General features: G+C 39.5%; 1 protein-coding gene across 1 annotated transcript in view; it reads right to left on the bottom strand.

Annotated features, from left to right (window-relative positions):
- Positions 1–3,526: 3,526 nt before the first annotated feature.
- lats2 (large tumor suppressor kinase 2) overlaps positions 3,527–19,218 on the bottom strand; it is a 42,038-nt gene continuing 26,346 nt past the window's right edge. The window contains exons 6-8 of the mRNA XM_048597937.1: positions 18,373–18,555; positions 9,345–9,451; positions 3,527–4,421 (exon numbers count right to left, since the gene is read on the bottom strand). Of these exons, the coding sequence (XP_048453894.1) occupies positions 3,924–4,421; positions 9,345–9,451; positions 18,373–18,555 (788 nt within the window). The 3' untranslated portion in view covers positions 3,527–3,923. The remainder of the gene's footprint in view (positions 4,422–9,344; positions 9,452–18,372; positions 18,556–19,218) is intronic.

The following is a 19,218-nucleotide window of genomic DNA, read 5'->3' as shown; positions in this document are numbered from 1 at the left end:
AGGAACACAGCAGGCCAGGCAGCATGAAAGGAGCAGGAAAGTTGATGGTTCAGGTTGGGACACTTTTTTTCATTTCTGAAGAAGGGGCCTGACCCGAAATGTCAACTTTCCTGCTCCTTTGACGCTGCCTGGCCTGCTGTGTTCCTCCAGCTGCACACTGTGTTGTCAGGTGCTGGAGAAACTCTGGTCTGCTGGAACAGTTCTGAAGAAGATTCACTGGACTCGATAAGTTAACCTTTGTTTTCTGTCCACAGATACTGCCAGACCTGTTGGGTTTCTCCAGCAATTTTTGTTTTTGTTTCAAATCTGCGTCTACAGTTCTTTCGTTTATCTCACTATATGTATTTACCTACTGTCCAGATGTGAATTTCCAGCGGTGTCTCCAAATAGCAATTGGAATTTATGATTGATTTGCTTACTGTCTGGTTCTATTGTTTTGAAGCCAACTGTAATTTTCTTCATGCAACTTCGGTTGAGATTGGCTAACTTGATGCGAACCAGGGAGCGAATCTGGCTCATTCCTGGCATGTGTGCACCCCTATCATCTCTCAGATGGTACATTTTATAGCCATCAGGTAAGTCAATATTCATAATTCATGTAACAATGGAGGCATATACACTGCTTTATATAAAAGTTACTGATGTGTACTATGCCATTTCAAAAACATGCTGAGCAAGGACTTTCTTAGATGGAATGAGAAACGATACACGCAGGATCACGTCACAGTGTTCACGTATCACATCTTGAGATGAATTACAGTAATCCCTTGCTTAATGTTTTGGTTGTGTTTCTGAAAAATTTGACATTAACTTAACAACTTTAAGCAAATAAGATTGCCTCATTCCAATTTATAGCTGCAGTAAGGTTTTTAAGACCTTTCTGGTCAGAAAGAAATTGTGAAATTATACCTTTTAGGTTGAAATATCACATTCCTATATTCTTCTATCATTAAATGAAATAACTTCTAAAATGAAAGAATTTTGTTTTAAAAAGTTATGCTAACTCCTCTACTTCCACTTGCCATCTGTCTTGTTTGCTAGTCCTCCCACTTGCAGACCCACCCCAGCCTCTACAGCTTGCCATCTTTTCCATTTACCGCCCCTCCCTCTCTCATACTGCTGAACCCTCACTGTGAGTGCTGTACTAATGCTGCAAGGGCTTTCTAACTTACATGGAGCGACATCTGAGTCTGCAGATTGCAAAGCAAGTATGTATGTCACTGCCTTTAGAAGTTAGAGATTGTAAAAAATTAGCTTGTAGCAAATCTCATGTGGAATTACATGAAATGTTTGGGAGAGGGGTGGTGAGAAGGATGAAATGAGCTATGGTACAACAGGAGATAAGAGTGGGTGAGCCAGGTGGGAGAGGTGGCAAGTAGGAGGGTCAGCAAGTGGCAGGGTCAGGGCATAGGAGACACAGTAAGTGAGTCGGAGTAGTTGCTCCAAAATGGTACCAAATCAGGTCATGCATTGGTCCCTGAACGGAATAACTTTAAAACTGAAACGCTGACATCACATGCACAAACTACCTACTATATCAGTGATGTTAAAGTGGAATGAATTAAAACAGGGATCTGCTATATGCAGTCATAAAGTGGCAGGAAGCCTATGCGCTCTCTTGGTTAATAATATTGGACAGTATACTGAAAACATAAGTAACTTCTAAAAATAGGCATGTTCTTTTAGATCAAATTCCCAGCAGTAAAAGATACATCTGAATGATTCAGTATAATGATCTCAAAACTTTTGTGGATCTTTCTAAATTATTTAACTCATTTATAAATTGTCACACAGACACTGAAAACATATTTTATTTATTTTTTTTTTACTTTTGAGAATTTTCCAAAACAAGTATCCAAAAAGGCATTCATATTACACTAATAAATAGTTATATTTGAATTCCTGAGGGAAATTGTAACGGGAGTTCTGTCAGATGTGTGACAAAGTTAAAAAACCAATAATACTGGAGAAAGAGAGACTGTCACAGAACAAGCAACACAATAATTCTCATATGTTCGGAACACACCTCTGTATAGAAATGTAAACAAGTTCATACAAAATAGATAACATTTTTCATAAAGTTTGAATAGCATATGCTTTTTATTTTAGAAGACTGTGTGCTCTAAAAGGTTTACAAAGACATTTACTAATTGTATCTCCACATTGCATAGATAGTCAAAGTTTTTCAAAATTAGAAAAAAAAACTTGATACATTGTACAGCCAAATAAAATTGTCATAATTAATGTAAATGCAATTATTCTAAATATTGACCAGCTTTCCAAATCAGATTCCGGCATATTTGACGATGATTGTATAACAGAAATATCTTCTAATATTCAACCCCCTTACATTTTAATTTGACACAGAATGTTGTTCTAGATAATGTTACCTCTTCTCCAAATGTCCTGCTGCCCTTCCCCCATACCATTGTAGCTTTCCAGCTATTTTCCACACCCATCCATTTGAAAAATTGACAAACAAAGCAACAAAAGGATTCATTGGTTGAATGGTAAAAAGTGTTACAAATCTAGTTAACGAATGTCCTAGGAATGACAACTGAATGTTTTGTTTATGATATGACTTGTCCAATAATAGGTGCGATAATAATGTACTGAATGTTATTCCATTAATATTTTAACAGTCAAATTGACTACTGTTGCAAGTTTTCTTTATCTTAACCATTCGTCATATTTTTGATAGCTATTTTTCATATCAACTGTTGAGAGATATTACATCACATCTCCAGAACTGGGAGTACACACACATCCATTATTCTTTGATTATGTCACATTAATTTCAGAAATAAGGAAATGCCAATGATTAGAAAACATGATAAACTTGATAATTTTGCGTATGAATATAAATTAAAATTAATTAAGTGCAGCTAAGAAATGTATTAATTACTTATCAGAACTCACTCAGTTATTACAGACGGAGGAAAAAATGATCTTTTATAAGCAATTACATTGGAAGGTCTTTCTTGGACTAATAACTACCAATAATTTTAAATTCAGACTATAGTAACTTCACACTGATTAATGGTAAAACATTCTGTGTCCATATTAATTTGTAAAATGGTTGAAAATTGCACCTAGTTTGACTGCAATAACATCTTAAAATATGTATGAATTGTGAATAGAAGAAAAGAAAAACTTATGTAGAACACACAAAGGAAACATAAAATCACAGACAGTACTAAAGAGGCAGATTAACATAATGGCTTCTCAAGAAAGAGCTTGATTGTTTTTAAAATTCATATAAATGAATCAACTCATACAGGACCTGCCTGTTTTAAAAATATTCCATAAACTGACTTTAGTGAGAAGAAAAAAAATACTGTTCATGCATTCAGTTCCACACACTAAAAGCATACCAGGATGCATAATCCATTCATCAACGCACCCTTCTCTCAGTTTGTATTGAAAAATAGTTTGTATGTATCATACAAGGGCATAAAGCAGCATCAAGTGTTATGCAATTTGCTCCAGACCTTTCAATATAGATTATTATAAAATTAACAGAATGTTTATAAGATAATTGTACTTTTATTGTCTTAGTTACCAATTGCACTATATATAAAAACATAATGATTTACATATTATTGCACGTAGCCAGAAAACCTCTTACAGTTTTCTCCATATATTCGCAATCCTGTCTATATGTTCCAGATGTATTCAAAGTTTGTTGTCATTTATTATTTATATAGAGCTGTACTCTCTGCTTTAAGATTAATGTTGATGTTAAATATCGCACATTTTTCAAAGAACACATTCAGCAGCAGGGACTCAATAATCGTTCCTAGAGGGCACAATATACCACAAAGTAAGTGCTTCCTGTTTTCAACAATCAATCTTCATTTCTATACTGTGTTGCACTGTTTCAAATGGCGTAACAGAAAAATTTTACATGTTATATATAAATTTTAAACATATACAGGCTGATAGCTTTCACCATGGTCAACAGAATTCCTCTGACTCATCTCTGTCTGATTCTCTTTGGGCTCACCATTGTCCAAGGGTTTTGGATACCGAAATGGATAACCATTGTCATCAAAGAATCTTCGGAAGGTGAACTCATAAAATGCATGTTCTGGATGTTTATTGCCACTAACATGACTAGTTAGTGTGTCAGATGTTTTGGTGCTATTACTGCTGTCATTCCATGAGTTCTCTTCTTCTATTGGGTCAAAGTTGGAAGTGTCCATGGGATGGCTTATCTTTGGGACATAAGGTGCTGGTTGTCTGCGGATGTCTTCAGAAAAATCAATAGAAATAAAAAAAGGATGACCCTTAATTTCATCTGTTCCATTTCCACCCAATCTGTCACTGGCTCCGCAACAGAGCTTTATGATGAGATCTGTTGCCTCAGAACTAAGCTTTACTTGTGGAGGAATGTAGAGTGTGCTCTCCCAATTTATCACCTGAGGATAGAAGTTATAATGAATATGATTATTTCACTCCATATATTAAGTTAATTTTTACCAAGTGTGAGCTGACAAGCCACAATTTAATTTGCAGTTGATAAATACCAAAACCACAAATGAGGATTTCAGCAGGTCATGAGCTAAGACAAGGCAAAGCTGGGACCATCTTGTGTAGGTGTAAACAGGTGATCTTGATGATGGCACAAATGTGGTCCAAAGCTGATCTCATGGTCAAATATGACACCAAGGCTGTGACCATATGAGTTTAATCTCAGACTATTTCCAGAGAAAGAAGATCCTGTTAGGAACTAGGGAATGGAGTTTATTGCGGGGATCATAGTCTTTCCAACATTCAATTGAAGGAAGTTTCTACTCTACCAGTACTGAATGTTGGTCAAGCATCCCATCCAAGACTGGCAACTCAAAACAGATAAGTTGAGGCAGGCACCTTCCTGGTCTTAATGCAAATAATGGGAATTATCTTTGGTGGAATAATTCTCTTGCTCACCCCCTAGACAACTCATAAAAGATGTTAAGTAAAGCCACCAAATCTACTTCCTACGTCATTGGACCTATACTGCAGACATAATTTGCAATTTCTCAGACCTATAAAGTTGAGAAATTTGAGCTATTTTTCACATTCCACTTGTGAAGCAAGTGAATGCACCTTCCATGTCTGACCCCATGCAATTGAAACATGTTGTGATTTTCAGTAGAAGGTGGGACTTCACCATTAAGGTCAGTTACCAGGTTGCAGTTGACTATTTTTGCAGTCAACAAGGAGGCACGCCATCAACAAATGGGATTGCCATTTGTAACATGGTTCACTAATGTCCTTTAGGGAAAGAAACTGCCATCCTTATCTGGTCAGGCCTACACGTGACTCCAGACCAACAGCAATGAGAGTGGCTCTGACCTGCCCTCTAGGCATTTAGGGATGGGCAATAAATGCTGCCTAGCCATCGATGCCCTCATCCCATTAATGAATAAAGAAAAAAAAAGGGGCTTTGGAACAGCAACGTGCCATTTGCCCTTCAAGCCTGCCAGTGATAAGACCATGGCTCATCCTACTCTGGTCTCAACTGCAATTTTCTGCATGACAAAGCCCTCAACTACCCTCGTCTACTAAAAATCTATTTAACTCAACCTGAATAAATTCAATGACACCTCCACTGCTTTCTGTGGAGGGGAACTTTAAACACTGACAATGGTCCAGGAGAAAAAAAATTCTTGATTTACAAGGGAGACCTGTTATTTTGAATCTGTTTAACCAAGAAGAAACATCCTCCCAGTATTCCCTCGGGATCTTTTTTACTTCAATAAGATGGGCTCTCATTTTCCTAAACTCCAGTCAGTAAAAGTCCAATCCATTCAACCATTCTTCATAAGAGAAACCCTTCACCAAGTTGAGTTGGGCGAAACTTTGCTGAACTGCTTCTAATGCAGTTAAAACCTTTTCAAATAAAGAGATCAAAACTGGACAAAGTAAACCAAATTTACTCGCAACAAATCCTTTACAACTGTAGTATAACTGCCCTAATGTTATATTTCTGTTCTCCATACAAATGTCCATTTATGTTTCTTTCCACCTGGTGTACTGATATAATAAATTTTGTTTCCAAAATAAGACATTTTGTTGAAGCTTTTTGTCCTGCACTTATCAGAACAACTTGCAACAATACAAATTCATGGCGAAAACCAACTTTTATACTTCATGAGAGTGTTGATGAGTTGGAAAGTGGATGCTAGTTCGTTGAGGTGTTGCCATGGACAAAGCACCAATTAATGACTGACAGTTAATTGGCAGGCTTTGTTTAAATTTTACAGGTTGACTCTGATTTCTCAGGGAAAGGCCCCAACCAATGATCCAGCAAAAGGATGTCACCTATTTTGTTGGGTTGAAACAGACAGAATGTGTGTACATTTTCTCTCTACTTGCAAAGCCCTGTGTGTTAAAATATGGAGCTTGCTGGACACACAACTGCACCACACTGTGAGCTCAACTAACAATGCTACTTTGTGCAAAGTTTTATGTTGACAACCACTCAGGATTATTTAGTAAAATTTGTCTAATTGCAGAATCACATCTAATGCTTGACACTGTGATAGTTGGGTAAGGTCAGTACTTTGCTTGTTGTGAACAGCCAAAGGGATATGCTGCAATGTGTATGGTCTAGATACCTGGCATCATACAGGCATTGAAGTTCACATATCACACTACTCATTTGCATGATTGGTAAATGCCCTTTTGGTTTGGCATCAGTATTCTGATAGTGGAGAACACCACTTGCTGCTCAAATGTTTGAGGTACCTTACCATTTCAAGGTAATCCGAGTTGAACTGGGCACTTTTCAGTACAGTGACCACCTTAGGGCTTTTCATAAGTTTGCGCAATATACAGCTAACATCAACATGGGTCTTTATGGGATTCAATATGTGTCTTTGATGAACTAACACTTAACCTGCTACTCCTTGAATATTTCTGATATGTAGGTGATACAGTTGCCTTACAGTACTTGAATCTACAGCTGCTGAATGCCTTGCATGTTTTTACAGACTCCATCTGCACTCAAATTCTCATTTGAGAGAGAACAGTTAAACAAGCTCCCTTTACTTGATGTTTTATTTGAGAAATCAGCCAGGAGTTCTCTACTACAGTCTACTGCAAACCTACTTTCTTCACTGATCGGTATAGAACATAGAACAGTACAACACAGGAACAGGCCCTTCAGCCCACCATGTCTTTGCTGACCGTGATGCCATTCTAAACTAATCCCATCTGCCTGCATGTGGTCTGTATCTTTGTTCCCTACCTCTTTGTTTCTGTTTAAAAGCCTCTTAAACATTGCCATCGTATCTGCTTCTACCACTTACACTAGCAGTACATTCCAGGCACCTACCACCCCTGCATAAAAACTTGCCTCACGCAAAACTTGCCTTCTTTAAACTTTCCCCTCTCACTTTAAACCTATGCCCCCTAATATATGACATTTCCACCCTATCCATGCAACTCAATTTTATATATGTCTATCATGTCACCACTCGGTCTCTTACACTCTAGTAAAAACAATTCAGGTTTGTACAACCCCTCCTTATAGCTAATACACATCCTGGTACATGTTTTATGTGCCCTTTCCAAAGCCTCCATGTCCTTTCAACAGTGTGGCAACCAGAAGTTCACACAATACTCAATGTGGTCTAACTGAAGTTTGATACAACTAGAACATGGCTTGCCAACTTTTACTGTATGCTCAAGCATGCCGTTTGTCTTCTTCACCATCTTATCCACTTTTGTTGCCACTTCCAAGGAGATATGGTCTACACCCCAAGATCTCTCTGTAAATCAAAGCTCCTAAGGATCCTGCTATTTACTGTATTCTTTTCTCTTGCACTTGATCCCCCAAAATGCATACTTGTCTGGATTAAACTCACCTGCCATTTCTCCACCCAATTTCCAAATGATCTATATTCTGCTGTGTCCTTTGACAACTTTCCTCGCGTCATCTGCTTACATACTAATCAGAACGCCTATGTTATCATCCATAATTTGTATAAATTACAGAGGTCCCAGCAGGGATCCTTGTAGAACACCACTGGTCACTGACCTCCAGTCAGAAAAACACCTCTCCACACTAACCACTGTCTCTATGACCAAGCAATTTTGTATCCAAATTACCAACTCACCATCAATCCCATGTGACTTGATATTATAGACCAGCATACCATGGGGGACTTTGTCAAATGCTTTAGTAACGTCCACGTAGACAACATCCACTGCCCTACCCTCAACAATCATCTTCATCACTTCCTAAAATAATTCAAATCAAATTTGACATACAAGACCCTTCCTGAACAAAGTCATACTGACTATCCCTAATAATTCTTTTTCAAATGCAAGTAATCCTGCCCTAAGGAATCTTCTCCAGTGATTTTCATACCACTGATTTAAGGCTCACCAGTTTATAATTTCCTGGATTGTCCCTGTTGCCCTTCTTAAATGAAGGAACAACATTGGCTATTCTCCAGTCTTCTGGAACCTCAACTGTGGTTAAAGAGGATAGAAATATCTGTGTCAAAACTCCAGCAATCTCTTCCCTTGTCTCCCTCAGTATTCTCGGATGCCTTCAGGCCCTGGGGACTTATCTATCTTAATGTTTTTCAAGACATCCAACACCTCTTCCTTCTTAATATCAAGATGACTTAGAATTCCAGTATATTCCTCTCTAATCTTAGCCATCATCCGTAACCTTCTCATTGGCAAATACCAATGCGACGTACTTAAGGGTGCCACCCATTTCTTCTGGTTCCATGCCTAAATTCCTTCCTCTACCCTCAAGTGCACTTACCCTTTCCCTAGCCACCCTCTTACTCCTAACGTACGCATGATTCAGTGAAACTAATTATGTCAAGGCTGTTGCTCAGCTAGTCTTTTGACTCTCCCTATTTCAGCAGAAGTCCCAGATGCTAATAAGGGCTCTGCAAGGTCAACTGAGCAATGTGTGCCTTGAATTCCAATGCCTAGGTCGATGTCAGTGGTTCATCCAGATTAATTCTTATTCAACCTGTCACAGTTTGGCACAACTTAATGTTTTGCCAAGACATTTCAGAGGGTAGTTTACAATCAACCAGACTGAAATGGGTCTCAGTTAGCGAATCAGATGGATTTTTGTGATCACCATTGCTGAGACCAGCTTTTTTATGCACATTTACTACTTGATTGAGATTCTCCCCGCTGATGAGGAATTTGACTTGTGTTTCTGGAGCATTAGACTGGTGGCTGGAATACTAGCCAAGTAACATTACCACTGTACCACTTTACCCTCATTTAGTACACAATTTGGTTTATGAGATACTGTATCAAGAAAATAAAACATAGGTTCTGATGTATTGCTGTAAGGACATACTGCCCTAGGTACCTACCTTAATTTGAGTTTCTGCAGGTGTTGGAGCAAGAAAAGGAGGCTGCCCTACTAACATTTCAAACAGTATAACTCCCACACTCCACCAGTCACAAAGTTGAGTGTATCCTGTAAAAGAGACACCATTACGCAAGATAACCCCCAAATGTAAGTAAACGTTTACCCGAGATGGGAATAGAGCAATAAACTTTATTTATTTTAAAAATTTGGCTAAAACTCACAGACCAGTTGAGTCAAATGTTTCGATACTGTAAATTAACAAGGTTCAACAGAATTGGTCTGCTGCAAAATCTGTAAATAACTAATAACTGAAAAATATTAATTTATTTGATATTGCTAAAAAATTGTCAGTTTTTCATTTTGCATTCATCAGGACAATTCATAAGAAATATAAAAGTAAAAGGAAAATAACATTTATACTGTATGTGAGAAGAGTGCTGATTGGTTGGCAAATGGACTCTGATTGGTAGAGATGATGCCACGGAGAATACTTTGGTTAATGATGATTGGTAACTTGGCAGTTAAGTGTCAATCTCTCAGTGCAGAGAAAATGATTTTCATACTCCCTTCCTTGTGGCATTTTCGCCTTTTTTAAAAAAACTAATCACATCAGATGACAGGCAAACTATAAAATCTGGTACCAATTAATTGTTTTGAAAATTGCTTACTTAGTTAGGTAGTTCATAGTGATAGGCTGCTGAATATCTTACACGAGCTATCATTGATTGTTATTTGGTATGAATTCCTGATGTATCTAACAAGATCAAAGATCATCTAACATAGAAACATCTCTCTCTTTCAATAGTCATTGTTGCACTAAAATGCTACATTTCCTCACAAGTGTTTGTTGCTTTGAGTAGTGGTTTTGCCCAAAAACAGAGTCCACGTACTTAAGCAATTTGACCTTGAATATGTCCATGTCATACACCATAATTCACATGATAGGAGATTCCACATTTGAACCAGACTGAATAACTATGCTTCTCCTCGATTCCTTAATGGTGGCTCTCTTATATTTATGGTCCTTAGTTTTAGATTCTCAAAATGTAGAAACATTTATTTGTATTTATCTTTTCAAACGGCTTTATTACCTTGAGCATTCTTTTCTTCTAGAGAAAATATCTGAGAATATTCTTGCTTAGCTAAAAATTCTTAGAAGCTCCAAAAAGTCAGATGACTTTTTTTTGTCCCCAGGTACTTAGGATGATTACTGGTCTGCAGTTTTTTGGCTTTTTCTGTGCCTTTGCTGGGAGTCACTGCTGCTGTTGTAACCCTCTTTGTTCTTCAGCGGTTGAACAATGTCTTCCCGTATTATTGGGTACAAGTCCTTTCCAATGGCATTGTTATGAAACATTATAATGATCTGAAAGTACAAATGTACAATTGCATGTGGATTTTCGTGAAAGCACAAGTCGGTCCATGTGTGGCATGTAGAAAGTCCTTTTCAGGTGGTTTGCATTTCATACATACATGTTCAGATGAATGGAGGGGAGAGAGGAAAGTCAGTTTCCATAAGGATGCTCTGAATTTTCCACGGGCTGGATTTTTCCATTTGAAATTTCATGACATTATTCTCACCATGGCCCAGGGAGAATTATGTTGCACGATTACCTGCCTCTGATCTCAATACTCTATAGGCAAATTCGCATGGTGAGTGATATGGAAATACTTGCTACTATTGGCAGCTTCAGGCTTTCACATGTCTGGCACCATATTTAACAGCCAGTTGAGACCACTACAGACTGTGCAAGCCAGGAACTATCCCTTACATGTGGTGCTCATCTCTCGACATATGACACAAAAAAAAAGCTGTCTTCCTGTTTCAAAAAGAAAGATCTAAAGGTGTTGGTGGATGCAGTGATGAAGAGAAGGTTAGTCTTCTGCCTGGCTGTCTGTAACTAAAGGCCACCCCACCCAATCCAGTATGGACAGAGATAGCAGCACTGAAAAGATTATTTATTTCCTGTTCTCCACAAGGGTAAGAGGCACCATCGTTTTTCTGCTACCTCACAGGTACAGCACCGTCACTCATTCTAACTGTGCCACTGCATATGTATCTCATGAAGGATGATGGTGTATAACCCTCATCATCACCACATGTATTATGCCTACTCAAGGGCCTACATCACTTCATCCATTACAACTAATAACCCTATTTGTCCTCTGCACTTCCTGCTCACTCAGTGGGGACACCTCACCATCTCTTGGGGTCACGCATGATGAGTAACTGCTATTGTATCCATTCCCACTGTATTCAATCCTTCTCTATCGTTGCTAGAAAAACTGGCACACAGCCAGGTCAAGAAGTCTAAGACTGATGGATGGGGATGGTGGGGGTTGTTGGCACACATCACGTATCAGGAGATTGCCAGGGAAGACCAGAACGGCTGATGAGGACGGCAAAAGAACAATGGGCAACCAACACAGAAACCTGTGCTCCTCTCTGATTGGCTTGCCCATAGAAGGCAGAGGGTATATGTGGAAGGGTGTTTTTCTGGCTGGAGGTCCGTGATTAGTGGTGTTCTGCAGGATCCATACTGAGACCTTTGCAGTTTGTGAAATATATAAATGACTTGGACAAAAACATAAATGGGTGGGTTAGTACATCTGCAGACGACACAAAGATTGATGGAGTTGTAGATGGTTTAGAAGGTTGTCAAAGGATACAGCAGGGTATAGATCAGTTGCAGATATAGGTAGAAAAATGGCAGATGGGGTTTAATCTGGGTAAGTGTGAGATGCTGCACTTTAGGAGATCAAACGTTAAGGAAAAGTAAAAAAAGGACCCTGAACAGCACTGATGTTCAGAGGATGTTGCAGTTCAAATCCATAGCTCCCTGAAAGTGGCCACATGAGTAATTGGGGTGGTAAAGAAGGCATATGGCATGCTTGCCTCTATTGGTCAGGGCACTAACCACATGAGTCAGGCTGTCGTGCTTTGGTTAGGCCACACTTAAGAGTACTGCGATCAATTCTGTTTGCCACATCACAGGAAGGATGTGGAGGCTTTGGAAAGGGTGTGGAAGAGGTTTACCAGGATGCTGCATGGATGACAGGTTATGAGTTATAAGGAGAGGCTAGAAAATCTATGGTTATTTTCTCTGGAGTGACAGAGGCTGAGGGAGACTTGATAGAAGTCTTTAAAATTATGAGATGCATAGATAAGGTTGATGGTCAGAATCGTTTTCCCCAGAACTGAAATGTCTAATAGTAGGGGGCATGCATTTAAGACGAGAGGGTGAAAGTTCAAAGGAGATGTGAGGGGCAAGTTTTGTTTTTAAACACAGAGTGGTAGGAGTCAGGAACATACTGCCAGGAGTGCTGGCAGAGGCAGATATGATAGGGGTGTTCAAGGGGCTCCTAGATAAGCATATGAATATGCAAGCAGTGGAGGGATATGGACTAGGGGCAGGCAGAAGGGATTAGTTTAATTTGGAGTCATATTCAGCGCAACATGGTGGGCCAAAGCGCCTGCTCCCGTGCTGTACTGTTCTATATTCTAATCAACATATTGTGGTAGCTCTGATATTAGTGCCTGATGTCTTCATGGCAACTACCTTGGAGACCCCAGGTCCAGCAGAAAGGTCAGTAGTTGCCAAATATGCAAATCAGACATGCACTTTGTTACTTTAACAATGAGTCTCAGCATCAATGGTAAGGTTAAAAAAAACACGAGGGAAGAGGCTCTTTGACCTCACTCCATCCTCTTCCTCTCAGGGAAGCAGGATGGTGCCAGCAGGAATTCACAGGAAGGAATAGTAACATACAGGCATCCTAGAAGCTTCTGCTTAGAATACTCCAGAGGTAACCTATCCCTTTACCTCCCCACTGCCAACAGCAGGTCAAGCCTAGAAGTGAGCTTGCAGTTGGGCAGAAGTCTCAGTATGCATGATCTCTCTAGGTGGAAAGCACCTACTGCAATGCCATCCAAGTATTCTAATGTCAACGGGACCAACATCTGAACAGACTGCCTCCAAAGCAGCTGTGGAAGTCTGCCTTACACCTAGTCATAGTGGGAAGGAAGAATAAAAAAATCACTTAGGGCACATAGGTGGCATCATTGTAAAAATGACTTCAATGCCCTCCATATATTTTCATTTGCACAGTTACAATGTCTGTAGTATTTTTTCACTATGAGACCTGGTCAAAGTCAGATCTATAGAAGGGTTGAGAAGCCTCTCCACATGTGTCAAGTGTGTAAGATATTGCAAGTTGTAAACGCTGTTCTTCTCTCTCAAGTAACAAGTCTTTGACTGCAGGTAGCTCCTTCTGTCCAGGATCCTTGAAACTTAACTGAGGATTGCAGCCAAGTTTGGAGAATACTGAGGTAAGAACAACGTATAATGAAAGTGCCAGGGCACAGATGGAATATAGCCTTAGACACCCTATTTATGAGAGTTCCATATGCCTTAGTAGGGAAAAGCAGTTCCTTCGTATGAGCTTTTCAAGGAAGTGTTGCTACATTCAAAGCTGTGAAATATTCATAGACAGCTCACATATACAGTCCCTCTTGGCAACTCCAGAGAGAGAAGAGAGAAGGTTCTTGAAGTGCTAACTTTTGCAGGTTACGTGTTGTGGAAGAGAATGCTCAATTAATATCAAAGCAACATTACAGTCTCTATGCACTTGTAGGCAATGAAAAGATAGAGATAAAGAAAGGGTCAAAAGGAGCTTTTTCAGGATCAGTGACAACCTAGTGATTCTCTTGAGGAACTGGACAACAGTAGACTCATATGCCAGATCATAAAAGATGGTTTCACAGCTAAATAACATTAGTGCTAATATGATACACGTGCACTGTGTCGCCGACAGAATGTTGTTCTTAGGTGGTTTAACATGTATTCAGTTGAAACAAATCGTTCAATCGCACCAATAACAGTACTTAATCTGCAAGAACAAGTATGAAGAACAGCAAACTAATAAGTTAGACATTTCCTTTTAATTAAGCAGCAGGTTGCCAGTCAGATGAGCAACTTAATTGTGCAATCAAACTCTGAACCTAGCTTTGGCATCAAGCAGATAGCAATATAGCTTGTCTCTGGCCTCTCAGGCTCTCTGAAACATTGCTCTATTTTCCTCTTATGGACAGCCTTCCTGGGCATTCTCCTGCCCTCAGCCTCATCATCATCCTCAGATGTTTACCCACAATCCCCCAGGATGACCGCTCAATCTCTACTGCAAAACTCCACTAGAGTAGTCCAAGCAAATAAACAACATTTAAAACAGGTAACATGATGTTCCACTATGACGCTCATGGAAAATTTAGCATCACTGTAGCTTAGCTCTATGTTTGTCTGTGGATTTCTTATATGTCATGACTGTTTTGGAGTAGGCATCCCTGGTCTCCAAGCAGACATTCCTGCACAGGCCAAGAGTGCATGGGCCTGCATGAGTGTTCTACTACATTGTAAGGCATTTCCTTGCACATCTAGGATGGACCTCCAAAAAAATGACTTTGATTGTCATAAATTAACTGAACATTAATAAAGTGGAATCCTTTTTCATTCACCAACTCTGCTAGTTGCTGCCTTCAAAAACAACATAGCACCTTGTACCTCAGGGAAGTCAGTGATGATGGAGAATACTAATGCCCTAGCTGTTTGACTGTAATCAGCAAGTAGGGAAGAAAGTTGAAGAGGTGGGCTATGGTGAAAATGGTATAATGAACGTCTTCAATGCATTTAAAACTGGACGTTTCTTGCAGAGGTTCCCAGTCACTCCTCGAAATGACATGCAAGCACAAAAATTAAGGGCAGCTGTAACCTTTAAAGCTACTGGGATCAGATTGCCACCTAGTCATTGTCAGCATAAGTCCTTGTATAGCAGCTGGCACAGCTCAGAGGTGATGGATAGGAACATCCTTAATCTTCTGCAACATTACCATTCTGCCATTGGCAGATAATTGCAGTGAAGTGTATAACCCTGATTGTCATCAGTCCTCTGAACCTCCTTGGTGGATTTTGTCCTGCTGCTTCTCCCTCTGGAGGCTATGCAGCAGCCGCTGTCAACTGACATTTTTGCTGGGCTTGAAGTTCTTGCATCCGTTATCTCCTTCTCCAGGTTCCATTCCTGGAGCAATGACACAAGAAAGGCGGAACTGGCATCTGCCATTTTAGCTGTGTTAGAAGATGATCTTTGAGGAATGTCAGAGAAATCACGCAGTGTTTTTGAAGAAATGCCCAAGTCCTCACATCTTTAATAATCAAACTGCACATTATGCTTTCACACATGGTCTCATGGAGGCTTCCCAAGGAGGTAGCTGGCATGTCACTCAGGTGTGTGATCTTACCAGATGCATAGTTGGCAAAGTGTCTAAGTTCCACTGGGTGTATGCTCCTGCCAGTCGGCCACCATGAAACCAGCCCATCGCCTCCCCCTCCAACCTTCCTACAACATCGAAGTCTATGTCCTTGCAGACTGGTGTCTCCGAGTGAGGACATGGCTGCTGTGTGTTGTTTTCCAGTACATTCTACAGATTGTCATGGCCAACTGGGAATGACAAGTTGCATTTCTAAATTTCTTGTTACATCAAGACTTTTTGAGCTTGTGTGACAAAGTCATATTGTCTCCCTCTCCACAGATGCTGCCAGACCTGCTACACTTCTCTTTTCTCTTCTAACTTTATATAAATGCATGTTCTGTGTGACTTGAATACTAGCGAAGTGAAAGTGTCATGAACCACAGTAATTGTACTCCTTAGTGTTGATAATTTGTTCCATTTTTATTTGTTCATGAGATGTCAGCATCACTGGTGAGCCCAGCATTTATTGCGCATCCCTATCTGTCTTGGAGAAGGTGATGGTAAGTTTCCTTCTTGAACTACTGCAATCCTTGGGGTCTGGGGATATCCTCCGTGTTGACAGAAAGTGGTTCATGATTCCAACACAGTGACAGTGAAGGAACGCAATGTAATTCCAGGTCAGGGTGGTGTGAGGCTTGCAACTGATGTTTTTTCACACATCTGCTATCTTGTCTTTCTTGGTGGTAGAGCTCCCAGGTTTGAAAGGTGCTGTGATGGAACCCTAGCAAGTTATTGCAGTGCATCTTATAGATGTTACACATGCTGGCCCTGTGCATCCGTGGTGGAAAGCATGAATATTGAAGGTGCTGGGTAGGATAACAATCAAGCAGACTGCTTTTTCCTGGATGGTGTCAAGCTTCTGAAGTGCTGTTAGAACTGCACCAACCCTAGCAACTGAAGAATTTTCAAGTCACGTTCCTGACTTGTGCCTTGACGACATAAGCAGTGTTCTTTCTCAGCTGCGCAGCTGCTTGAAAAGTGTCAATTCATATGTGGATCCATTGATTTCTGGTTCCAGAAGCTGCTCCTGCACATGGACCTTGGAGGTTTGTTCAATGGCAGGAGAAATTAGGGGAAACATAGGTGACAATAGGGGATTACTTGCCACAGAATTCTTAGGCTCTGACCTGTTTTTTTTAGCCACTATAATTATACAGCTAATAAAAACCAAAAGAACTGCGAATGCTGTAAATCAGGAACAAAAACAAATTTGCTGGAAAAGTTCAGCAAGTCTGGCAGCATCTGTGAAGGAGAAAACAGAGTTAACGTTTCGGGTCCAATGACCCTTCCTCAGCTATATTTATATAGCTAGTCCAGTTTAGTTCCTGGTCAATGGTATTCAGTTATGGTAAAGCTCTTGGTACAAAGTGTAACATGAGTAATGTAAGTTATGAATGTAAGTAAAGAAAAAAAACACTGGAAACATTAATAAGATTGAAAGCAAAAATGTCTCAGATTTAATGGTCAATATACTAAAGTTTAAGATGTGCCTGAAGTAAACAGTAAATACATTGATTCAGATCTTTCAAAATTCTTTAAATCTGCAGTATCACAAAGGATTGGAAGAAAACAAATATAATATCTATTCAAGAAAGTAGGGAAAGAAAACAGAATTCTAAATTTGTTCAACAAAGTCAATTATTTGGGAAATCTTGGAGTTTGTTTATAGGAATTGGAATGTCATGTTGTGGCTGAACAGGACGTTGGTGAGGCCACTTTTGGAGTACTGTGTACAGTTCGGGTCGCCCTGCTATAGGAAGGATATTATTAAATTGAGAGGGTTCAGAAAAGATTTACAAAGGATGTTGTCAGGACTGGAGGGTTTGAGTTATAAGGAGAGGCTGGATAGGCTGGGACTTTTGTTTTACTGGAACGTAGGATGTTCAGGGATGACCTTATAGAAGTTTATAAAATCATGAGGGGAATAGATCAGGTGAATAGCAAAAGATCTTTCCCCTAGGGCAGGGAGTTCAAAACTAGAGGGCATATTTTTAAAATGAGAAGCGAAAGATTTAAAAGGGACCTGAGGGGCAACTTTTTCACACAGTTCATATGTAGAATGAACTGCCACAGGAAGTGGTAGATGCAGGTAGTTACAACATCTAAATGACATTTGGACAGGTACGTGAATAGGAAAGATTTAGAAGGAAATGGCTAAATGCAGGCAAATGGGACTAGTTTAGTTTGGCAAACTTGGTTTGCATGGACCAGTTAGACTGAAGAGTCTGTTTCTGTGCTGTATCACTCAATGACTTTAAGTGGTAACAGGACAGCATTGCATACTCCCTTGTACCTCTTGCTGCAAATGTACAGAGCTTTGGTAAAATCACAGCTAAAGCACATTTCTGCTGCTGAATTCCTTTGGTGAACCCAATAAAATTACAGGAGTCTGGAGAAGTGAGTTTTTGACAGTTTGAGGAAATGTGCAGAGTACCACTTGTCAAAGTTTTGGTGCTCCAGATAGTTTTTGCTGATAAAGAGTGTCTTTTTTCCTGCAGCCTTCCCCCTTACACAATGATGATTGTAGGGGCAGCTGTGTTTCTGACAAAATAAAATCTGCAACTGGCTCCTGCAAGGCCCAGTAAAGCTTTAAGGTCATTCTGATGGGCTTCTGTTGGAATTAGCGTAGAGTTTCCGAAAACGTCTGGAGAATTTTGATACAATAATTTACTGCTGCATATTCATTTCAAAAATATACTGAAACCAAACAAGCCCTATAAACACTCACCTTTTCGTAACAGAACCTCAGGAGCTATGTAGTTTGGAGTTCCAACCAATGAGTGGGCTAGACATCTTTGGTGTTGTCGGGCAGCCCTCTGTTCGAGGGTCTTTAATCTGTCACCACACTTACAGTCAGACAAATCTCCCCAGAGATCACTTGGTTCCATGCTGTCCTGTCTCATATGACTCCCTTTTAATAAATTGGAAAATGAAACATTTGAATACAAAATTTGTTATACTTGACATCAACTTCCATAGCAAAACATTTTATAATTTCAATTATTTTACATCAACTCAAGTCTAGATGCTTAATGTCTACAAACAAGCTAAGAAAAAATTTAAGCCTGTTGTCAGAATACAGATGTGCATAATCTTACTAAATTGGATTAATTACAATAATTACATACCGGTAGAAAAAAAATGAACAATTTCAAAATGGCATATGTTTTTCAAGTCTATTGCATTCAGATTCATCTCATATTTTACTTTCCATTTAGAAGACTGACACATGATACACATCTTCAGATTAAGGAATACAAGCACTGTATTAGTTGTATTTGTATTAAGAAATACAAAAAAAAACAGTAGGCCATTCAGCCTGTCTAATCTGCTCTGCTATTCAACTAGATTATGGCTGATCATCTATCTCAATACCACTTTCCTGCACTATCTTCATATCGCATGATGCCATCAATTTCTAGAAGACGTCTGGTTTGAACATGCTCAATAATTGTACTTCCAAGTCTTCTGGGCTAGAAAATTCCAAAGTGAAGAAATTCCTCTTTAGCTCAGTGTCAAAGGGCCTAAGATTTTGTCCCATGGTTTTAGATTGACCAGCCAAGAAAAACATCTC

The sequence above is a fragment of the Rhincodon typus genome, chromosome 6, assembly GCF_021869965.1.
Source record: "Rhincodon typus isolate 14 chromosome 6, sRhiTyp1.1, whole genome shotgun sequence".
In the NCBI taxonomy this organism is placed as follows: domain Eukaryota; kingdom Metazoa; phylum Chordata; class Chondrichthyes; order Orectolobiformes; family Rhincodontidae; genus Rhincodon; species Rhincodon typus.
This window is presented reverse-complemented; position numbering and strand designations above follow the sequence as displayed.